This window comes from Sinohyriopsis cumingii, chromosome 16 (genome assembly GCF_028554795.1).
Source record: "Sinohyriopsis cumingii isolate HCF-2022 chromosome 16, ASM2855479v2, whole genome shotgun sequence".
Classification (NCBI taxonomy): domain Eukaryota; kingdom Metazoa; phylum Mollusca; class Bivalvia; order Unionida; family Unionidae; genus Sinohyriopsis; species Sinohyriopsis cumingii.
The window spans coordinates 81,690,858-81,717,344 of NC_142976.1; the positions used below are offsets into that span (position 1 = coordinate 81,690,858).

The 26,487-nt window shown below is 34.1% G+C and overlaps 1 protein-coding gene across 1 annotated transcript in view; it reads right to left on the reverse strand.

Annotated features, from left to right (window-relative positions):
- Positions 1-20,104, reverse strand: part of LOC149780893 (transmembrane prolyl 4-hydroxylase-like) — a 36,040-nt gene extending 15,936 nt beyond the window's left edge. Inside the window, exons 1-4 of the mRNA XM_089936433.1 lie at positions 19,684-20,104; positions 17,139-17,543; positions 8,952-9,033; positions 7,866-8,070 (exon numbers count right to left, since the gene is read on the reverse strand). Coding sequence (XP_089792559.1) covers positions 7,866-8,070; positions 8,952-9,033; positions 17,139-17,519 — 668 coding nt within the window. The 5' untranslated portion in view covers positions 17,520-17,543; positions 19,684-20,104. The remainder of the gene's footprint in view (positions 1-7,865; positions 8,071-8,951; positions 9,034-17,138; positions 17,544-19,683) is intronic.
- Positions 20,105-26,487: the final 6,383 nt, after the last annotated feature.

Consider the following 26,487-nt stretch of genomic DNA (forward strand, 5'->3'; position numbering starts at 1 on the left):
AGAATTTGTATTCTAATATAATTTCTTTTTTTATTTCTTTTTTTAAATACTTATCTATTGATTGTATTCAGATGATTTATTCTTATATCATGTAATCTTCCATGGAAGGAAATAAAGATGATGATGATGATGATGATGATGTGAAAGGTCTTAAATTTGTTATTAATGGCAGCCATATCTTTCTAATTTGAAAGGTCTTAATTTTGTGGTAGCCATATCTGTACTAATTTGAAAGACCCTTATATTATTATCACTGGTAGCCATATCTGTACTAATTTAGAAAGTCTTAATTTTGTTATTAATTGTAGCCATATCTTTCTAATTTGAAAGGTCTTAATTTTGTGGTAGCCATATCTGTACTAATTTGAAAGACCCTTATATTATTATCACTGGTAGCCATATCTGTACTAATTTAGAAAGTCTTAATTTTGTTATTAATTGTAGCCATATCTTACTAATTTGAAAGGTTTTTATTTTGTTATTAATGGTAGCCAGAGCTGTACTAATTTGAAAAGCCTTTATTTTGTTGTTAATGTTAGCCATATCTTACTAATTTAAAAAGTCTTAATTTTGTTATTAATGGTAGCCATATCTGTACTAATTTGAAAGGTTTATATTTTGTTATTAATGGTATCCAGAGCTGTACTAATTTGAAAGGCCTTTATTTTGTTGTTAATGGTAGCAATATCTGTAATAATTTAAAAAGTCTAAATTTTGTTATTAATGGTAGCAATATCTTACCAATTTGAAAGGCCTTTATATTGTTATTACTGGTAGCCAGAGCTGTACTAATTTGAAAGGTCTTTATTTTGTTGTTAATGGTAGCAATATCTGTACTAATTTTAAAGGCCATTGTTTTGTTATTAATGCTAGCCATATCTGTACCAATTTGAAAGGCCTTTACTTTGTTATTAATGGTAGCCATATCCGTACCTATCTGAATGGCCTTTATTTTGCTATTAATGGTAGGCATTCTGTACTAATTTGAAGGGCCTTTATATTATTCTTAATAGTATCCATATATGTAATAATTTGAATGGCCTTTTATTTTGTGATTAATGGTAGCCCTAGCTGTACTTCTTTGAAAGGCCTTTCTTTTGTTCTTAATAGTAGCCATACATTTAATAATTTGAATGGCCTTTATTATGTGATTAATGGTAGCCTGATATGTACTATTCTGAAAGGTCTTCCTTTTGTTCTTAATAGTAGCCATGTATGTAATGATTTGAATTGCCTTTATTTTGTTATTAATGGTAGCCATATCTGTACTAATTTGAAAGACCTTCCTTTTGTCCTTAATCGTAGCCATATCTGTAATAAAATTTGAATGGCCTTTATTTTGTTGTTAATGATAGCCATACCTGTATAATTTGAAAGGCCTTTATATTGTTATTAATTATAGCCATATATTTGCTAATTTGAATGGCCTATGTATCAGAATGATTTCTGTCAATATTAATCAAAATCTGCTAAGCAGTTTCTGAGAGACAGTTATTTATACCGTTCCTATTTCAGTAATATCTCATGACAGGTTAGCATTGTTTATATAATAATGTGAAAGGATTACATACGATAATACTTTTTGTCAAACCTTTCCTTAAATTCCGTGGAGCCATTTTGGGGGCAAAGAGATTCTAGTAAGATTTTATTATTTGTTAGCAACGGTGGCCATTTTTGTTAGCAATGGTGGCCATTATTGATAGCCGATCAGCCTAATCTGCATACATTTTAAAGACCTTTATGCAGGATGCTCTGTGTCACTTTGACCAAATGTTGGTGAGCGGTTTCTATTCCTAAATGCTCTCTGTCTGTTTGTATACATCTGAAAGGTTCCTATTGATACATGCTATCAGGTGAGCGGATTTTGACAATATGTTATTTAAGTGTTCTGGTGTTAGTAGCAGCGCCATATTTAAAGAAAGATCATCATCCTTTGTAACCAGTTGTAAGGTTTTTGTAACGGGTTGCTTCTTGTTAAATCCAGCTGTATCCTCGTGGCTTTTGACACGAAATCAATAAATATTTTGTTTCGTTTTGTGTGTAGTTGCTAATGGTGGCCATAGTTACAGACAACTTTGAATAATTTGTAAAAGCGTGAAAATACTGTATACTATAATGCTATCTTTCACAATTTTAAGGTATTTCTATTTACGGTAGTGGTGACCATATTTAGTTGTTGATCAAGAAAATTTCCACAAAATTGAAAGGCTTCTGTGTTGGATATATTGAAATTTTTATCAAATTCTAAGGGGCAGTTTTGAAAAGAATTTTTTTTGAATGATTTTATAATTTTAGTAATGATGGCTGTATCTGGTAGCAGATCGGCATCATTGGTATAAATATGAAAGACAGTTGTGCCATAGTGTTTCTACCGAATATTGTTCCAACAGTGTTCCAAAATGGTTTAAACTAAAAAAATAACAAATAGCAAACGGATGCGCAACTTAATAGAGACATCACAATATGGTATCACCAATAGTAGCCTGTAAAGGTTTGAAAGTAGTTTTCGAAATCAAAACATTAAAAACATGTTGGCCCTCATAGTGAACATGATCGAGTCTAATCAGGCTATGCGTATGTATGCCACACTCATGCTCACATACACTCATACAGGAACCAGTGTGTTCAAAGTTCCGATCTAGCTGATATTCTTAAAAATGGCAGGCATAAGACACTTCATCAACGAGAAGCCTCATTGAATACTTCAGAGTAAATTTAAACAAAAACAGAAACAATAGCACAAGTAATAAAATGCTAGCTACGTAACGGATGAGATGATTTCAAAGTTGATGAATGACTTTTCGGCATCAAATTTTCGAAAACGACGGTTACCTAAGTGTTTTTCACCAACTTTTGAACCTCCATTTTCGACATTGTGATTGTTGCTGAAATGGTTCGCACTAATTTTCTGAATCTATGTTTTAGAAAGAAAAAACTTTAAATATATTTAGTTACCTTGGTCAGCCACCATAGTGATACGATATTGATTTTAATCTAGTTTCGGATCTGGATAAATTTTTAATATGTCCTATCAAATTGCAATGCAGGATAACAAACACAATCACAACTGTATCATACATTTTATGTGTTATGAAGGTAGTTTGAAAACTATTATCATGCAGTCAATGTGCTGTTTTGACATCTTGGGTTCTAGGCCTGAAAGGTGTCACCTTAAATGAAAACTTATTTCTGAACCAGAGGCCGCAAATGTCCCGACCGTCTGACATCTGCCTAATAGCAAAATGCAAGACCAGTTGAACTATAAATATGTCATCAAGACTATATCCTTTAAACGTTCATTTATTGCTCTTGATTTCATCTATTTTTTATTAATATTTTTTCAAGGTTTCTCTAGGTTTTGTATCTTCGTCTATGTTCGATGTCACGTACAATCATTTGTCAAATATCGAACGCTCTTATGCCAAACCAGTTTATGTCAGGTTTGCCCAGTTCTGTTCAGATTTGAGAACTGATTTGTGTGAATGTTTATTCTTCCTTTAGTAATGGTTGCGATATTCTTTGATAGTGGAACAGTATAATTTCTATACACTTGAAAAGCGTTCAAACAAGGACACGTTCTGTAAAATTTCACGAAGTCTGTTAAGCGGAGCTTTTCTTGAAGAAGTAATCGAGGACTTTTCTATCTTCACTAACTACAGCCATATCTGATACCATATTGGCTGCATTATTTCGAGCCTTTCATGGCAGAATGTTCCTTTATAACATTTAATCAAATTATGTGCACCGGCTTTTGAGAAGTAGTTAAAAGGCTTTCCATTTTTAGTTTATCCCGTATTTGATGGGGAATCGACTTCATTTTTGTAAATTTGAAAGCTTTTATTATCAAAATGCTGTCAAATCTAATCAATGTAAGTATTATAGGTTCTTGAGACGAAGTGGTTTAAATGGGGAGAAGGGATAATTTTATTTTTTAACAACTATGGCCACATTTGACATTAGATCTGCGTTATCTGTACAATATAAAATACTTCTATACAGGAATGTTACCTGTCAAAATTTGATCAAGTTATGCTCAGAATTTTTGGAGTAAAAATGTCATCTAATGGTTTTTTTTTTTGTTTGTTTATTTGTTGTATATTTAGTTTTAATAATGGTGACCATATTTAATGACTGATCATTTGTATAGTTTGAAATGACTTCATGTCTTTGTGCGAAACTTGTTTTAATTCTATTAAGCGGTCTTGGAGACGAGGACGTTTACATGTTTTTCTGTTTTCAGTAACAGTGGCTGTATTTGAAGGTATATACGAATTATTTGCACATGTTTGAAAGAACTTCCTGCTGTGATGGTTCTATTCAACAGTTTAGTGTTTTAGTAACAGTCACCATATTGATAGCGGATCATTTGTTCAGATCGTAATGGTCTTCAAGCCAAGATGTACTCTGGCTAGTTTGGTCATTTATATTCATTGGTTTTCAATAAGAAATAATTTTCTATTTTAGCAACATTGGGCATATCTGACAGTGCATTGGCATCATTCATATAACACTGGACAACAAATTTTTACAAAAGTCATGTTACTGAAATAAAATTAGTCAATTCTTATCAATTTTTATGTGCTGAACACGAATATGACAGTCAAATTGCAAAATTGGCTCTAGTTTTTTTGTAATCTGCAAGAAATTAATGTTTACATAACGAAATGCATTCCAATAGTAAAAGGTCAACTGTAATAGCCTACCTATAAAAAATCAAGTCATTGACTACATCTTAGATTTCTTCGCCTGTCTCTTGTACAGCTGTTCGGGAGCATCTCTGAGGAGTGTCCAGCAGTAGTCAGCCAGCATTGTAGTGGACCATTTTCCCTGGTATCTTTGTTCCATTGTTGCGATATCTTGATGAAAACGTTCGCCGTGTTCATCACTAACAATACCACAGTTGCTAGGAAAGAAATCCAAATGGGAATGAAGGAAGTGAATCTTTAGAGACATATTGCAGCCAAGTTTCTTATACTTCATCAACATGTCTTCTACTAGTTCCTTATAGTTTTCTGCCCTAACATTTCCGAGGAAGTTTGTAGAAACTAGGCGAAAAGCATTCCATGCTTGTTTCGCGTCACCTTCCAGCAAGTTGTTGAACCGGTCATCTTTGAAAAGCTCTCGAATCTGAGGACCCACAAAAACTCCCTCTTTAATCTTTGCTTCGCTGAGTCGAGGGAATTTTTCATGCAGGTATCGGAATGCTGGCAAAGTCCGGTCAATGGCTTTCACGAAGTTCTTCATCAAACCTAGTTTGATGTGAAGGGGTGGTAGCAAGATTTTCTGAGCCTCAACCAGAGCTGGGTGTTGGATATTCTTCTCTCCAATGGCTACATTCTGCCTGTGAGTCCATTCCTTCCTCATGTAGTGCATTTCCCTTGCTCGGCTATCCCACTCGCATAAGAAACACATGTATTTTGTATATCCTTGCTGCAGTCCCATTAAAAGGGCAACTACCTTCAAATCACCACAGAGGTGCCAGCTGTACTTGTTATACTCAATGGAATTCAGTAGCTGCCTTAAGTTATCGTATGTCTCTTTCATGTGGACAGCATACGCTACTGGAATAGATGGAAGAATGTTTCCATTGTGCAAAAGCACAGCCTTGAGACTCAGTTTCGAAGAGTCCACAAATAGTCTCCATTCTTGTGGGTCATGAGTGATTTTTAAAGCATTCATGAGGCCCTCAATATCGGAACAGAATATCAGATTACTTTCCTTTCTGAAGAAAGGCTCCAATTGCTGGTGGCGCTTTCGATATGCAGTAATTGTGACATCTTCTTCTAGAAGATTCCATTGTTGGAGTCTTGATCCTAGCAATTCTGCCTTGTTCTTTGATAAGTCCAAATCACGAATCAGGTCATTTAGTTCTTCCTGTGTTATTCTGTGTGGGGTTGATGATGCAAAACAGTGAAAATCTGGATCACTGCATGCTGATGGACCAGGAGAAGAACAGGTCGACTCACCTTTGTCTTCGTCAGATGAATCAAGAGAATATTCTGCTGGAGGTTCTGGAATAGGAAGTCCCTCACCATGTGGAACTGGTCTCAATGCAGACGGAATGTTTGGGTAGACTATTCTCGACTTCTTTCGCTTCGTTATTCCGCCGGAAAGAGGAGGAACCAAGCAGAAGTAACAGTCGTTTAGGTGGTTGCTTGGCTCTCTCCACACCATTGGGACTGCAAACGGCATTGATGACCTTTTGCAATTCAACCACTGTGAAAGCTGTGTTGTACATGTAGCACAGCATATATGCGGAGCCCAAGGCTTGTCTTGGTCACCAACCTTGCATCCGAAGTAAAGATGATATGCCTTCTTCACTTGAGAATTGATACTTTTCTTCTGGTTGGCAAATGTCACTTCCCCACAAATATAGCAAAAATTGTCCGCGGTATTAACACACTTTCGAGGCATTACTGTTCTTTATTGTACGTAAATGGATAAAATAATAAGTTTTATGTAACAGTAGCTTGAACTGTCTCGCACAACGTCTAAAATATTTTAAATGCTGAACCTATCTGATTGGGCTTTATATAGTACACTGCTTACGTCAGCTTCAGCAGCCGCCTGGCATTAGTATAATAGGCCTACACATGTATAGTACACTGCTGACGTCAACTTACTTCAGCAGCCGCATGGCATTAGTATTGCATTGCATCAGAAAATGATGCAATCAACTGTGGATGATGTGAGCATGATGGTATTATGCAATGTTACATCATTATTCCGGATGTTGCTGCAGTCCTACTGGAGAAATTTACACAGTGAAACACAGAAAATGAGGTATATGAATATCTTCAAAACGAGAGCCAATACAAATTTTTCACGGTTATATTCGTGTTCGGCACACCAAAATACTACAGATTAGGGCCTTTTCAAGTCAGTAATGATTTTACTGTTGACCAGTGTAATTTGTAATGTCAAGATTCATCTGTCAAATATGATTACATTTTGCTCAGTGAATTTAAAGAGAATAGTAGTTTTAAACTGTGTCTATTTTCAGCAATGGTTACTACATTTGATGAGAGATCAGCATCATTAGTAACATTGTATAGCCCTCTATGACATAATGCTTTCTGTCAAACCTTTTCCGATGATGTTAAACCATTTTTAACAAACGACCTCCATATTTGATGGTTGATCAGTATCATATATATAGTTTAAAAAGGATTATAAGTCATTATGTTTTGTGCCCAGTTTGGTTGACATTGGTCTGGTGAGTTTCCAGAAGATAAGAATTGCAATCGCTGATATCTGACTTTTTTGTAATATTTTAGCAACTGTATAACTTGAAAAGTCTTCCAAATAGAAAGGTCTCAGTCACATTTCATCAAATTCTATTAGACAGTTTTGAAAAGGCGCCTGAGTTTTCTATATTTAGTAACAGGGTCAGTATAAACTTATGCCACGATGTTTTCTGCCAAATGCAGTCAAAATCAGTCTAGTGGCTTCAGAGAAAATTTTAAAATAGCAATTGATGACGGGCACATCACAGGCACAGGGCGTGTGTGTGTGTGTGTGTGTGTGACCAGAAAATCTCTTTAATGCAATATACAGATATTTGGAAGGAAAGGGAATTGGGGTAGGTATAAACATCAATAAATGACTGATTGTGAACCATGCCTGCAAACATAAAAACTATAGCTTCAAAGAAGAGATTTCAATATTAGATTTTTCTTTTCAGCAGATATTTGATCTGTACAGCCAGTTTTTCAATGAAATGAGCAACAATTGTGGGTGAAGGACGAACCACACCTCTCCAAAGCCATTGAGGAAAACTTGTGGATGAAAGTCTAATAACACCTTTCTCAAGCCACCCCACCCCTCTAGCGATGTACATGAGTAAAGTATATTTGCTTGACTACCTGTTTAATAAAGACGTCCCCAGATCTCCAAGTTCTGCCATTTTGAGCGCGACCTGATCGCTGACGCGGAAGACATCGGCAATGTTTTTCGTCTTAAACTCTTGATCAATATTTTTTCCATTGACCATACTCCTTTTAAGTCCCAGATTCTTCGCTAGTTGGATAATATTATCACACTCCTCTGGGGTCAGGAACTCAGGAATTTCTGACAATAAGGAAATAACTCTTTAATAATTGCCTATCGGTTGTACAAGGAATTTCAACAATACTATAAATTCTGCAAAGCTAACTGTAGCTATTTGTGTACTACTATTATTGTATGACGGGGTCTTTTATGTAACTTAAAGGCATACGGACATATAATTAAATACACACCACATCAAAGGCTTCCTCCCGAAAATACAAATGCAGAAAATATTGGACATAATGAACAGTATGATGGTGCAGGCTGCCGTAGCAGTTTGTTGCCCAGGCACTGTCTTTATTCCACCAAGTTTTAATTAAAACGTATAAGTTTTGTAATATCAAACATATTCATTGAAATTAAAAGATTGCTTTTTTATTTTGTAGTTCTTTTTTAGTGAAGGAATACATTATAATTATGAATGTTATACACAACTCTGCCGACTGGTTATCAAAATTACAATAATTAAAAAAAGTGGTGCAAGGGAGACAATTCATCCCGATATAACAAAAAATGCTCGAGTTACAACCAATAACATGATTTAACAACTTTGGATTGGCTTCACATAATATTAATATCAAAGCACTAAATCAACATGCTATTTGTTACCCTTTATAGAAACGTACAGAAATGAACGGCAACATGCATTGGCAGGTGAACCTTGATGGCCTGAGAAGTGAGGGAGTGCGAGGTAGAGGGGAGGGGGAATAGTCACTAATCTCGTCCAATTCTTGTTGAAATAAAGAATTTATACCATAGTTGTCATGCCGAATTTAATCACATGCTAATTAAAATTGTTATATACAATCTACAATCACGTGTGCGTAAGTATGAGAAAACAAAGAAACAAGTACAACACATCAATGTTAAGGCAAAAATGTATATCAATAATGACAAGTTACCAAATATTGGTGGCTGTACTGCTCGCGTTATCAGCTTCAAGACTTGTCCTGGTGAATACTCTACTTCCTGTGTATCACCAACCTGAATGTAAAAGTACAGTTTGATTAAATAATATTAAAACATGACTTTTATTTAAAATATAATTTACCGGAATACATCGATATGGTTACATGTATTATAGATGACATTTTGTTGTACAGTTTTTATCCCTGACTGGCACATTGTGCGATACATTATCGAATTCTAATTGGCTATTACATGAATTTTTTTCATATATCATCACGTATCTAGTTTTCCCACTGTGGGTTCGGGGTTATACCACCCTATCTTCGAGATTACTAACAAGCTAATGTCAAGGAACAAATCAACACCACTTCCAACTACCTTCTCTCCAGTCGACCTTCCGGACATGTTTGCAAATTTCTTCCATGACAAAGTACAAACCATTAGAGATAAGCTTGATACAACAATTTCAATTGACTCGTCGTCACCATACAGTTGGGATACAGAATTTGAGCGGCAACCATTAGCAGCATTTGAACCAGTCTCTATGGATTTGGTACGTACAATCCTGATGAAGAGTGTACCAAAGTCATGTGAACTTGATCCAATTCAAACATCACTGCTGCTTGAGTGCTTAGATCCAGTATTGCCTTCACTAACTGATGTTATTAATGCCTCTCTGCTGAAGAAACCAACACTAGACCATAACGATTTAAAGAACTACCGCCCAGTTTCTAATTTCCCATTCATATAAAAAAAATCTTAGAAAATGTTGTTCTATCCCAGCTTGTATCTCATCTAAATTCAAACAGTCTTTTTAGCAATGTACAATCTGCATATCGCCCTTGCTACAGTACTGAAACTACTCTTCTAAAAGTAGTTAATGCCATTCTCTCTGCGTTGGATAGCGAAAAGATTACAGTCCTCAATCTCCTTGATTTGTCTGCAGCATTTGACACAATAGACCATGATATATTACTTCACCGTCTCCAGCATGTATTTGGCATTCAGGATACAGTCTTAGTGTGGTTCAAGTCCTACTTGGTCAACAGGACACAAATTGTATCTGCAAATGGAATACACTCCAGCCCAATTGATCTATATTGTGGTGTTCCACAGGGGTCTGTTCTTGGACCTGTTCTCTTCATTCTGTACACTCAGTCGCTCTCAAGTGTCATAGATCATCATCCAATGTCTCACCAATTGTACGCTGATGACACCCAAATATACAAATCTAGCCACCCAACTCAAGTTGATGCTACCATCCAAGGTGCAGAGAGGTGCATTTCTGATGTGAAATCATGGATGACATGTAACAAGCTGCAGATGAATGATGATAAAACTGAGGCCATTCTGATCACAACACAAAGACTTTCTCATTCACATCCTTTACCTCAAACAATAAATATCAGCAACGCCAACATTAAATTCACACAATCAGTACGAAACCTAGGTGTTACTCTGGACAGTATTCTCAAATTGCACCAACATGTCATGAACATATGCAAGGCTGCGTTTCTTGAGCTGAGACGCATCAGCTGAATTCGCAAATATCTTTCAGTTGATGCCACTAAAATACTTGTATGTTCATTAGTACTTTCAAGACTGGACTATTGTAACTCAATTATGTCTGGTTCATCTCAATATCTACTCCAGAAACTTCAAAAAGTTCAAAACACAGCTGCTCGGATCATACTTAGAGTACCACGATCAGAGCACACCTCCCCGCTGCTCTGTACCCTACACTGGATATCCATTCGATCCAGAATCAAACACAAAATTTGTTCTCTGTGCTACGTTTCACTGTCGGACTCTAGTCCAACATACCTATCCGATCTCACCCATGTGTACACACCAGCTAGATACTTACGCTCCTCTTCTGACAATCGTATACTCATTATTCCCACTATGTAAACAAAGTCATATGGACAGCGTTCTTTTGCATACCAGGGCCCAGCAACGTGGAATGAATTGCCCACTGAACACAGTGATCACATTCAAGAGGGCTCTCAAAACTCACTTATTTCGACTGCAAGAACAAACTTAAAGACCTAATAATGTTTCCTACCTGAAATATTATCGGCATGTTTTTTATATTTTAATGTTTTTCTAATTTCATGGTGTTTGTTTTTGTAATAATATTATTATGTTTTTTTATCTTATAGTTGTTGTCTAATGTTGTAAAGCGCTTAGAGCTTCTAAAGATTAGGCGCTATACAAAGCCCTCATTATTATTATTATTATTATTATTATTATTATCCGGTATCTCGCAAGAGGTGACGAAAGGAAGCAAGGTCCATGGAGATTCTGTGGTTCGAGATCATACTTTAGTATTATTTGGTTAAACATTAACCATATCTCAAAAAAAGGATAACTCAAAATCTGCAGTAAGTTATTCTGATGAGAATGAGGACTAGATCTTGAATAAAAGCAGCTCAGTCGATATTATGCCTACCTCTATTCGCCAGTTTGTGACATTACAACTGCAATTAGAAACCAGCATCCGTAAAAGAATTATAAGATCCGATGAAACAAACATGGAAGAGAAAGAGAGAATTGCTTCATATGAATGAAACAGCCAAACTAGACTCAAAAATGAAGTACACGACCAATGTGATATTTAAAGATTGCCGCAATAAACACCTAGATCAAACAGTTACTAAAAAGAAATTGAAAATATAAGTGACCGAAAAGCACATGAAAATCTCAGCGAAATAAGGGAAGGAGTAGCTTCAATAACAAATCTTACCCGAAATAACAACATATCAATGAAAGAGAAAAAAGAGAGAAGTTCGTGCTTTAAATACAAATAGAAAACGATAAGATAATGAGGCTAATGAAAATGCTGTAAAAGCAAGCTAGGAAAAGTCGGAGATGGTATACGAGCTACTCGCGTCAATGAAACATATCTTCAAAAGGGTGGAAGATGTTGAGCAATATTCCAGAGTGAACAATGCTTGTGTATGCAGAATGTATGACAGAAACAAGAATGTGTCTTCAAAAGAAACTGTAGAAAAAATAAAAAATCAGGCTGGAAAAGAGACAAATTGGTGATGTGAATATATACTCTGCAAAGATTCGTGCCATATAAATACGCGAGAACAGACCGATAATCTGTAAATCTGTACTATTCTTAGTGAAAATGAGGTTGCTAAGAAACAGGAAAAAAGCCATTGAGGTTCTTTGACGATAAGGAAGATATTACTCAGTGAAACAATTAGCAGCTGGACAAGCTAGCAGAGTAGTCATCCATAACATCATCTTGCGTTTTTGACTGAAGCTAGCAGAGTAGTCATCCATAACATCATCTTGAGTTTTTGACTGAAGCTAGCAGAGTAGTCATCCATAACATCATCTTGAGTTTTTGACTGAAGCTAGCAGAGTAGTCACCCATAACATCATCTTGAGTTTTTGACTGCAAAGAATTTGCATATTTCAGCAATGACAAAACAGGGAATTTTTTAACACCAAAAACTATTATCTTTGGTACAAAAGAAAAGCAATCAATCGTACAAAATAAGAAAATAACGAAATTCGGTACTCAATGAAATTACCACACACACACACACACACACACACACACACACACACATATATATATATATATATATATATATATATATATATATATATATATATATATATATATAATTTCAAAGACCTATTAATGTGACCTAACTCATCCAATATACATACCACCTGACCGACTGGTCCAATGGGAAAAAAAAGAATCTCGTAAACATTTTTAACAACAATTGTATTATTAGCAACTGTCAACACATACGTGAACATATATCTATAGATCATGTGCAATTTTACGTTTTATAATAACTTAAAAAAGACCCCATGCACGTACGAAATCCAGCTATATAGAATCACTACAATTTACAGTCATCAATTAAAAAAATAAACAATTAGATAAAACCATGTATCAGGAGTTTAAAAAATATAGATATACATAACAATGTATAAATAAATAATATGTATTTCTTTTTATAATACGAAATGACATAAATACTATAATTTGTTGTATACTATAGTTTGCTGAGTAGAACAAGATGACGTGTCATCATTAGCATGAACGTTATAAGGAAGGTAATTAAACTACATTAAAAATTAAGGATTATTTATTTGTTAACCTATGCTGCAGGTTCATCATAAAATAATATATACGAGAACAAAATCGAGAAACTGAAGCGAACATGTACATAATATGTGAATACAAAATAGTGTATCCTTTTCTTGTCTACGTAACAAATGGTTGAGAAAAGTATACATGTAATAACATGTAACACACAAAGGTAGTACGTTGGTACTCTGCTACATTCTTTAAGTGTAACACAGTTATTCACATTACGTGCGATACACATATGTAACACGGTTATTCACATTACGGGCGATACACAGATGTAACACAGTTATTCACATTACGTGCGATACACAGATGTAACACAGTTATTCACATTACGTGCGATACATAGACGTTGTTTACAGAAGCAACATTAAAAACCTTAAATAGATTTTGAATACGTTTGACCCCAAATTGAAAAGCGAGAACATAACATACGTTTTACCAATGTATCAAATATTTGAAAGCATCTTTATACGTAAAGTACCAAATCTCCCTTAGTAGTAAAACTACATATAACATATTTGAAACTCTCTGCTAATAATTTGTTCCTTAGAAGCCTTTGTTCAAGATAATTTGAGTGCAATCACACGTCCCATCTATTTGTAAAATGAAGCTATAGCATTATACTCTCAGCGGGGATGCCAGAGCAATAGGATTCTTAATTAGACTGTCGACTGGTTGAACTAATTGTAACTTTTTTCACATAAAATTAGAAAATATCGCTAGATTGTTTGCTTGGAGTCATTTTGTGTGTGTGTGTGTGTGTGTGTGTGTGTGTGTGTGTGTGTTTTAAATTACATTTCTGTTTTCATTTTGTAGATTTTATTCAAATTCACAATGAGATCTTTAAAAAAAGGTGCCGTGCTTTATCGAGATTATAAGCATTGAAGTCTGGACATGGTTAAACTTACAAGCTTTATTAAAATATCGATGCTATCAAAGTTGAGAAAAGACATTCAAAAAAAAGAATAAATGGATGCATTTACCGTGTGTCAATTTAAAGAACACGCTAACTTTGGAATTAATCATTTATTACTTTAATATCTTACCAAAATGTTATGGAAAACTGTACCGGAAGCATGACAAGAATTTAATAAGAGGTCGAAATGTGGTACAAATAAAAATGTTTTAATTGTTTTAAGCAATAAGGCTTCGTTCAACTAATATATTATGGTCAATGAAATGTATGTGAATTGAAGAAAGATTCAATTCAAATGACAGTTTAGGATTAAGTTAAAATTGAAACTAAAGGATAATTGTAATAATACGAAGACATTTAACAAAATAAAAATATTCGGAACCGATGGTACATAATAAAGATAAGAAATTTGACAGAACTATGATTTTGGAACGGTTTGTCCAAATGGTATTTCCTTTCTCATATGGATAACAAATCAATTATATTTAACGAGCAAAAATTTTGAAACACTACAATTAATGTAATTATTGATTAATGTAATTATTCTGCTCTTTATTGGTGTTTTATTGCATACAAAAATACACATTATATCTTTAAAGTATTTTGCCAAAACTATTTGACGTTCTTGCTATACAAACTACCGTGTCTACTAGCTTAAAAAGCGAGTCAAACTTTAAACTACACAAACCAAGATCTGCCGTCGCATAATGAACAAGCAGATTTTGGTATGTGATGTTCATTAAGAGAAATCGGTACAACAGACAGCTTAAACCCTGATCTGCAGCCGCATTATGCTACGGCATGTATGGTTTTGTGATGTTTGCAGCTCGAGTCGCTTTTTAAGCGAGTATATAAGTTCTGTGTTGTCTGCAGGATAATTCAACTTATAAACGAGTTTAAATAGTACGTCATTGTTGATAGGGCGAGATGTAAAAAAAATAATATTGTAAGATCCATTAAAAAATCATATACACAAAAAATACATGCGAAAATCCATCGTGGCGTCTTAAAATTCCCAGAATGAATCACTTCCGATGACGTAGGTTGTAGGTGGTGGTTACATTGTAATGGAACGCTATAAATATATGATCTTACTTGAGTAGTCTTTTAATGAAACAAGCTTCGTAACTTTTATTTCCTATGAAGCCATTAATAAAAACTATTCGGATATAAAAATCGGAAAAGATTCATGGAATTTATTTTTACCATGTTACTCATATATAAGTTATAACCATCTGTTATCATGATATAGTCATATCTGCCATCCCATAATTTGCCAGTATATCAGAGTATACACTACAGACCAATGTCAACATTCAAAGAGAAGACGTAAGAGTTAGGTCCCACAACCACAAAACAGAGCACACCAGGGCAAAACCGATCAACATTTAGAGGCAACAGAAACTGTTTACACAAAAAAAAGTCAGTCAAAATTTTTACAGGTTTTTGTTTTTCAAATTAATCTGATGTATTTGCATGAAGTCACCACTGAGAATAATGCAATGTTTTCCCAAATAACCTCTGACCTATTGCAGTGGTCCTAACTCCAATGTCCCCAATAACCTCTAAGCTATTGCAGTGATACTAACTCTCCTGTCCCCAATACCCTCTAACCTATTGCAGTGGTCCTAACTCTCATGTCCCCAATAACTTTTAATCTATTGCAGTGGTCCTAACTCTCATGTCCCCAATAACCTCTAACCTATTGCATTGGTCGTAACTCTCATGTCGCCTCATAATATGTGCTGACGGGTTTGTAATTCAATAACGCAAGTACAGAAACCAGTGTTAATCCTAATCTTCCATTGCATTATACATTACCAGGTGTACATTGCAAACAAACGGGAGTGTATATATTACAAGAAATACGGTACTCCTTCAAGGGGATTTCCAGTGAAATGTTTGTGTTGGGTCTCTTTTATGTTTATATATAGTAAACGTTGAAAGCAGTCCAAAATCATGAGAACATTACAAAGAAGAATATAGGAAAACGCCTGTCACTATTTGCACTTAAAATAATAAGTGTAGGAGTATTTAAAACAAATTCAAAATTTGCAAAGACCGAGAATAGCTGACTTTTCTTATCAAAAGAAAACGATTTTTTTTACTAGGATACGGCTGTTGAGATCACATATACTTTGTACAACATAACGTCTGCCTGGCCGATTTATGCATGTCATTAAAGTTGATAAAGATTTGTAATGGTCTCGTTTCATTCACTACAATTTTCCTTCTTTGCTGTTAATCACACGTATATTTTGGTGTTATTAACATCATACTTATTTGCGTAAAAAAATAAAAATCGACGAATTGGATGATTTTAAGAACATTGTTTTCCAAAAAGAATAAAGAATAGTTTTGAACAAAATATTATTCCGTTTAGGTTGCTTTATTATAATGTTATGTTACAGATCTATTTAACTCCATTTTTTTCTGGTAGCAATTTTGCCACTCTTTGTAGTTCGTTAACAATATCATATAATTAAATTTTATTTGTTTAATTTTGTCTGCACTCCTTTCAAAACAGTAGAAATAATTACACCAAGGGTGCTGGATTGGATAATATTTGGAAGCTTCCAATATGATTAACCCTAGGAAATATACATGCATGGAAACTTTACGAAATAATATAGCGACATTGGTAGCTTCCATACATAATAAATACAATGATGTCTGAACTTTTTTATCTGGATAAGTGAAACGGGTTTACTTTTGTTAAGGCTAAAGTTGACAAAAATTATATTCAGAATTAACCTGAAACCTCATATTTCAAAGGATATCCTGAATGAATGAGTGTAATTTAACTGTTTGCGGAAGAAAGATGGGGTTGACTTATTAGCTATCTTTCCTTTACACTAAATTTGAAATAATAAATTAAAGATATATTTTAGATTTAAAAAATTCCCTACAGATTGAGTGAGATTAAAATGGAAGTTTTACTTAAATCTTTTCGAATGACCATTGGCCAAATCGCACCTGTTAGTGAAGCAAGAGCTGTTTTGTATATATTTAGCAACTATAATGAAGTTTGCAATTGAAAAAGAGAGAAATGTCGTCATGTTATAAAATAATCCCCCTAATCACATAATCTGACGCCGGAATAAATTATGGGTATGGAACATTATGAATTACCTTTCTTGGATCTCTCCTTGTCAATATTGGATATTCATATGTGGGTAACACTGAATCCGCCGCCTCGGGATACCTAGGTTGACCGACACGGCTTGTCTCAGGATATCTAGGTTGGCCTGCGTCATTTGTCTTTAGCTCAGAGTAATCAAACTGATCAAAACCAAATAAAGATCTATTCGTATTTTCTTCATCCTCATCAGTGATCATGTCAGGATTATAAAGAGTATGGTCATTAAGAGTTTTCTCCCGTCCCCAGTTCCCCTGTTGGATGCAGGTGTTGTCCTTTTCAGCTTCAGTGCCATTTGCTTTGATTATTGTTTCCTTGGCAACAACAGCGAGAAGAAACAGTAAACACAGGATTATTAACTTATTGGTTTCCATAATGAATTGGTTTCTCTCTTTTCTCTGCAAAAAAAATGTGGTATACTTGTCAGTGAAGATTTCATATTCTTTATACACACCTGTTTGTACATGTCACTCGAGCAAACTAAAATCCTAATATATATATATATATATATATATATATATATATATATATATATATATATATATATATATATATATATATATATATATATATATATATATATATACATACATACATACATACATACATACATACATAATACACACCTGTTTGTACATGTCACTCGAGCAAACTAAAATCCTAATATATATATATATATATATATATATATATATATATATATATATATATATATATATATATATATATATATATATATATACATACATACATACATACATACATACATACATACATATAACAGCATATAAAGCAAGGACTATAAATGTGTTGTGTCATTTGTAATAATAATGATAATAATAATAATATGACTGAAAAATTAATAAAGCTACGTTAAAAATCTAAAACACACACAAATAATAATAATAATAATAATAATAATAATAATAATTATTTATGATCAGTAATCAATGACCTGATTACCCCCACGGAAGAAAACAAATATATAAAGAATACTTAAAAACAAATTATGCACATTATGATATGTACATATTCATTCCAACTGTCATGTTTTTGTCCCGAGGACAAATTGTCAGAAATGTGAGAGGATAACTACATAACTACGTGCATAGTTTTTAATTCATTGATAAAATGTTTACATGTGTTCTGTTGCTGATAATTGCATGTTGTTTATCTGTATACAAATTTTACATGAAAGAATCCTGTACTATTAAAAATGCTGTCAGGTAATACCCGATCATCTACATTGCAAAAAAAAATAAATGTCCCAACCATTACCATAGCTATGTACTCTATGGCTTCCACTGCTCCATCTGGCACTTTATTACACAGGCAGGTGGGATAGAGAGACACCTTGAAATATAGGGGCTAATGGTTATGGAGGTATATTTGTTATATGTGGTTATACCATAGCTATGGGGTCCATGTATACCAATAATGAAACCATAGCAAGCCGAAACAGATGGCATGCAGTGGGTGCCCAATCACAATTTACTTCCATTAGGCAAATGTCAAGTAGGTGGAGTAGATGTGCACAATGCATGCACCTTGGTAACAATACTGGTAGGTACGTTGATAAACTGACTTGAAGTGGACAAAGTAAAAGCACTTTCCGATATACTTCAAATCTATATACCAATCAGGATGTTGAATCTGTTAATTTATACTTTGCCTACTCTGTTTGATCGTCTTAGGTGAAACAATACAGACGGGATAGCTAGCTTTCCTGTACACACACACACACACACACACACACACACACACATATATATATATATATATAACGAGCAAGAGGCTGCCACGGGGGCAACAAAACTACCATGGTCAAAATCTTAGGTTTGTGATAACTACATAATTAAATGAGGCATATAACATAACAACATACCTATTGATGTGAATCAGATTATTATGCTTCAATATAATGAATTGTTTTTGAAACTCTTTCCGACGAACACTCGTCGAGGAACTGCCTTCACTATAAAACACGTCTAGCAAGTCCAACGTAAAGTATCAGCTTGAGGTACGATATAGAAACTACAGCGTAAAAAAATAATGGGATAACTAATTTCACGTATCATTTGCAGATTGCATGCAGTACGGCATCCATATTAGATCATCGATATATTCAAGCACATCAATATGTCAGAGACATGCATAATTTAAAACACGTGGTAGCTCTCCTATTCAGAGTTACACAATGATTCTGACAAACGGGTCAAAACGTATGTAATCTCCAGAGCTACCAAGCAAACCTTATGCAAGATTTGTGACGTGCCTTAACCTATTATGTCTGATTGGACCTGTGCCAGTCTGGTGGGTGAATTAATCTTATCCCTGCCTGTTGGAATGCGCGAGCTCACGAACACTTAAACCTGGAGTGGTTTATCCCCAGCACACCCGCGATCATTTGTCTTATGCAGGCAATTATATCTCCTTAAGTAGCCTGCGCACAATAGCCACAAAACAAAAATACCAAAACCGGAATTTATTTGCTAGAGCTAGCATTGTTAGGCAATCGTATATTATCAATATACAAACCTTAGCGTCTTCTTCTTCTATTCCTCTCTAACTCTCTCTATGTATTTTCTAAGTTGTCTTGACCAACTAAGTTTAGATTGGATAAATGCCCAAACCACCCTATCGTGTACCCAGCTGCTCGAATTATGTTGGCTGAATACGCTCAGCTTTTGATTGGACGATGCAGGACAAACGGAGCTGATGTATAAGAATTGGAAAGAATCCGTGCATCCAGAGTGGCTAACAGGAAAGAATGGTTCCATACTTCCTATGTTCCACGTGTTACACTCCTCATCCTCAGGTCAGGTGAACACAGAAACCATAATGTGCTATCGAAACAAAACGGCCGGCATACGGAGAATGCAAGGCTTCCACGTAGAACGATATATCAATATCAATATAAAATTTATCAACGAATCCATTTCAAGTATAATTATTTTGATGCCGCAGTGGGAAATAAGCAATATTAGCAAAACAATCAACACCCTCACATCCTCGTAGAAGAGGGTTGGTAATATGTGACAATATTAAAACTGTGATACATCGCCTCGTACCAATTTCAACGTAAACTATATCACGGAATCAACTGCAGAAGAAATTCTTGAGATAGCAAGTTGGAAAAGTGCAATACTGACAACATCTTGTTGTGTGTACTCCCTTCCTCCATCTTCGCCTACAAGTAAAAATATTTATAAAATAATTATATGGCCGAATTGCTAGGTAAGCTTGAACACTATATAACGACTTATATAGATCAAACCGAAAGTATTGTTGTGGGGTTTTTTTCTTCAATAAGAAACACAAAATCAAAAGATTAAATCTGCCACAGTTTCATTACCAGGCTTTCTCCATATGCGATCATTTTGTTGAAATCACATGACTATATGTTGCCGGCGTTTATCTGACTTCGTTTAGCGGAGTGCAACGTAGGGAACATACGAATCAGAGACCCAGACTATGCCAATCCCTTTCTAACAATCAGTTTACGATGGACAAGACTGATCTGTGAAGCTCGATCTAATACGGTATCTCTCTAATAAATCACTACACTAGTATCGGCTTGTTGAGTCCAGTTATTAAAGTAAGCAATACCACTACGTAAAATCCATGACTGGTTTTGATTTATTGCTTTTTTAGACCGAATGAGGGATCATAACCAGTTATCTTCTCTTTAAATCGATAGGTGGAAGCGTGTTTACTATGTTCTTGCTGCTGTCTTCCAGAAAGTAATTTGAGGTTTAAACATACAACTTATTATTATCTTCAGTATGACTACTATGTTTCTTATTTAAAATGAGTTTAATCTGACTTTAAGACCATAGATGACTCTGACAGACAGACAGATATTTACATGTGTGTGTGTTTGTCTGTGTACAATATAAATGTCAGATTAGTCAGAAGTGTAAAAATATTTTATTTTTATTTTATTCAGACTACCTATACACAAATTATTACTTGGAAGGGTCAAAAGGAGAGAAAATATCATGGTCTAAATAAAGTTATATTGCTCTTGACATGTTTTCATATTTGAAACGACAGCTTATAACGAGATTTAGAACATCACATTGGATTTTGTCGTGATAGAAGATATGAAGTAAGAATTTAAAAAGGAACTGTTGCGGATTAACAGACACAGACACACATGTTCATTGATGTATTGATCATATATTTACACAGAGCCTGACTATTTTCATAGAGGTAATTATTATAAATTTATACTAAGTTTATCTACCTCTCCATGAACTTATATTTCACAGTTGTTCACCGGATAAATGCATCTATTTAATTTGGTTTGAGGTGTACAAACGAAAATGTTCACTCTTTTGATTTGCGTGTATTTAATTGTCTTATAATGAGTGAGTAAAATATACAGCAATAAGTTGTACTTTTGTATTTACTTGTAAAGTTTATTCTTTTGCGTACCTTTCTTCCTTGTACGGAATGGTAGTTTGCAGCATGTCCTTTTCAACTTTTGTTTAGGAGATTTGTGTTAAGCCACACTAATCAGGAGATTTCACTAAGCCACACTAATCAGGAGATTTCACTAAGCCACACTAATCAGGAGATTTTCACTAAGCCACACTAATCAGGAGATTTTCACTAAGCCACACTAATCAGGAGATTTCACTAAGCCACACTAATCAGAAGATTTTCACAAAGACACACTAATCAGGGTAGATTTTATAAAGCCACTTATATCAGCAGATAATAAATTAAGTTAACAGCGTTAAAATTTGATACGTAATAAGTTGCCGCTAAGGTTTTAAAGAAAAGGAGTCCAAAAGTAAAATGATATACTATTTTAATTAAACTTTAAAATATAAAAACTGGCAATATTGGCGTCTTGCAGTGCTAAAGTAGCATATAATTTGATTCACCGAAAAACGAAATATTTGCTTTGATTGATACAAGTATTATTTTAGTTTTGACAGTTGTTTATCGCCTGATCAACAATTGATTGTTCTGGCTAACAATAAACTCCGAGGATAACCAACTATCGGGACATGGTTTTTCTGTCTCCATCTATTCGAAAGATAACTTGCAAAATCCGTCATTAAAATAATTGTTTTGCTTCATAAATCTACTTTATAAACAAAGTTTCTTCATGGCTTTTTAATCGTACAGAGGTGTTTTACCTACAATTTCATACAATGTTCCATTATGTAAATAACACGGAGAAACAACTCACTAAATATGCATACAAGATACATAAAATTAGATCATTAAGATACACATGTCTATATTAAAAATATGCATACAAGATACATAAAACTTTATCCTTAAGATACCCATGGCTATATTAATAATATGCATACAAGATACATAAAACTAGATCATTAAGATACTTATGTCTATATTAATAATATGCATACAAGATACATAAAACATTATCCTTAAGATACCCATGGCTATATTAATAATGTGCATACAAGATACAAAAAACTAGATCATTAAGATACCCATGTCTATATAAAAAATGTGCATACAAGATACATAAAATGAATATTCAACATCTCCGTGTCTGTATTACAAAATATAGCAGTAGAACATATATAAATAATAGAGGATACCGGTTTTATTTTCTTTCAAATATGTAGAACTTATTAAATATTATGAATTTATCAATTCATGAAGTTTATACATGATCTTAGACTTTAAACCTTTTGGATAGACAGCGTTCAAAAGGTGAATCACATATATTTCCTTTAATAAACGTTCCATTTCAGAATAAATAGTATGCATTAGCAGAAATGAAAAATCTTGTAACTTATGGAAGCGGTTGTTAAAATGCGGGAGAACACAAGAAGACGTTATTTGTGTAAAAGCTATGTTTGTTTATTTATTTATATACTTCCTCATGAGTTTGAACAATGTACCTTATCCACACTTTCCAAGTATTTAAACAAAGAACATTTCAAATTGCACAGTTGATATGAAATTGTATCTTTAATTTTCGGTAGTATTACTGATATTGAAAAAAGTACTTTAAGTTAAAGAAGAAAAAAACAGTGAGAACATCTGCAGCTAGGATCTTTAGTTGATGATCGAATTGTAAATGGTATCTTTATAAACTTAAACCAAACAAGGAAATTGGTAAGATTCTTTGTTCGTTTATAAGCAAGTGTATGCTCATGACTGAGTCTATTCTCAACAAGGAAAGAAAAAATAGTTGGATCCTATTTACCGAGAGAAGTTACAGTTTTATTATCATCAGTGTGTCGTATATTTGTCTAGAGAGAAGTTACAGTTTCAATATATTTGTCCGGAGAGAAATTACAGTTTCAATATATTTGTCTGGATAGAAGTTACAGTTTCAATATATATGTCTGGAGAGAAACTACAGTTTCACTATAAGCTTGTTGTTTTCACTCTTTTCTGTTAATTATTTTACGAGGTTAGACTCGTAACACTGTCAACAGTGTGTGATATATATGTCAAGCGAGAAGTTAGTATCACTAACGTCAGTGTGTGATATATTTGTTATTACGACTCTATGGTCGTAAATTAATAATAGAACAGAGCGAAAACCAACACGTTTTGTAAGCTTTTATAAATATATAAGTGTAGTATATTTTTCTAGCGAGAAGATACGGTTTTACTATTATCAGTGTGTAGTATATTAGTCCAGAGAGAAGATATGGTTTTACTAGTATCAGTGTGTAGTATATTAGTCCAGAGAGAACATACAGCTTCAAAACCATCAGTGTGTGGTACATTTGTCTAGAGAGAAGTTACGGTTTCATTACCATCAGTGTGTGGTATATTTGTCTAGAGAAAAGTTACGGTTTTACTATTATCAGTGTGTGGTATATTTGTTCAGAGAAGTTACATTTTCACTATCATCAGTGTGTATGATATATTTGTCTAGAGAAATGTTAGTCTCAAATCTTCAGTGTGTGATATATTTGTCCAGAGAAAATTACATTTTCACTTTCATATATATCCGGAGAGAAGTTGCATCAAGTGAGACGAGGAAAGATTTGTCTGGTTATTTCGAAAGCGATTTCAATTTACTGATGAATTCGGCAGTGCCTTTGAGAGTTGCGTTATGGGTGATAAATATGATCAACATATGATATATTATAAGTATAATGGTTACGGGAAGAAACTATAAACCTACTAGGTACCCTACAGATAGTGATTTATCACATGACTCATGTGCTTTTCTTAGAATGTAAAACTGAGATGTGCGGGGAATGCCTCATTCATCATATAGGGACTAATTGTTTCTATATATGAACTGGCTTATTGTGGCTTTTATTTCCTGAGAACGATTAACAGAAAGTTTTGTCTACTACATTTTGTCATTCAGCTGTTGTTCTAGATCGTTAATAAAATCCTCTTAATTCCTTATAACTATAGTGCTAGATTTATAAGATTTTATTATCCTTTTTGACAGGCTGTGCACAGTCGCCAAAATAAACGTAGACAACCACACCATATGCTCAAATTCTAAAACATACACAATTACCTTTACATCAATACCAAGAATGTCGAAATCGTCTCTAGTGGATGCACCAAAATGAGATAAAATTGCTTTAAAAATAGACCGGGACGGCATTAGTGTGTACTGAACCGGAAGTAACAAATGTGACCCGAGTCAAAATATACATTCCTTGAGAATATTAATGAGATGAATGGTAATCATTTTACATTTCATATTATTAATATTCGTAACAAATATAGAAACACAATTTTTGCTGTAAAGTTAATTGTTTTATATTTTAAGGTAATTTTTAAAGACATTTGTTTGTTGTGCTCATTTCGTTTGTATGTAGTTAATTTCTCCGCTATATTTGTGGTAGAATGGCTCAGGCGATGGCCGACAGCGACTTCAAGGGAAATAACAATGAAAACATTCGACACTGAATGAAAACTATCTAAGGTTGTACGTCGCATTTACTGTTGACATTTACAAAGGTATACATCAGCTCCAAATATTGTGTGTTATTGTTGTTGTTGTTGCTGCTGCTTTTGTTTTTATGTTCAGAAAGGAAATGAACGTATGCTTTTCAAAATGGTGGAATTGCAGAGTTGATTCTGATTTCACTTTCACTAAATACACACAATCTTTGGAAGTTAGTATATTATGGATAACAACGCTTGCATAATATATGTAAATCCTTGATAAGCACTTAGTCTAGTTTGTACTTTACTTATTACATGATGCTCGCTGAAGCACGCACTATTTTATTCAAATTCACTTACTTGAATTAGTAAGATTAGAAAAAAAATGTTATTATTCTATTAAGGAGCAGCCAGTATCTCAGTGGTTTGCGTGCGAAGGCAAGGGTACAAAACCTACCTACCGCTGGATTATCTCGTGGCTGCTGTAGCGTGGCTCTGGGAAAGGGACTTTACTCCAGCAACCTCTTGTACTAAATTATCATACAGGTATAACGGTACCAATTGCGCAAGTCCAGGTGGGTGGAGCTTAAGGTGCAGGAACACTGCATTCAGAAATAAAGAACAACACTAGCTGTGATTGGTGCATTATGTAAGAGTTGTACTTCTGTTAGGCTTAAAAGAAAGTTCAGCCTCTTGGCAACATGTGAGATTATGTTAATTCCTATCTAGATCATATTTTGTATTTTTTAGGATTTTTTTAAAATGTGGTACACCTGGATGAAACTGAGTCTGTTGTGACTAGATAACTCTTACCCCTGTCTAGTTCCAGCAGAGTTATCTCTCTTAAATGCAATGGAGTACCTGGTTTTGTCCTTATCAAATTGACAATCTAGCATTGTTCTCTATGACAGTGTGTGACATGCATGCTGAGGTAGGATAGAAAGTATATTTATTTCACAAAACATTATCATTGAGGTATATGGAAAAACAATTGATACCGTGATACCTACAGGGCACACGGTACAAATGCTATGAAAAAATGGGAAGCAGGCTGGAAATGGGTAAATATAAAATAGAGTATATATGGGTTTGGCTGACCAGGATTGGTTAATAATGTAAATTATGTTTTAGGAAAAAGAATCTTTTGAGAGCTTATCCTAGTTGCAAGTATAAAAAAATAGACATTGTTTTATTTATGGAATTTCAGTCCTTTAACAGTCTTGAGTTTGGAACATTCATCACTAAAATTAGCACCTGACTCGTTGATGCGGAATTGAAAGCACATGTTTCAAACCATTTAGGTCCAGAAAATGCCACGGTTCATATCCTTTCCTCTACACAGAAGCTGACATCCAGGTTTCATCTACACTGACAAATATAGGTTTGATCATGAGCAAATTTAAGTTATTGAATTTGTAATATCATAGTGTATGCATAGGTTTACTAAAGGAACTGAATTAGTACCGTGAGTCCTGT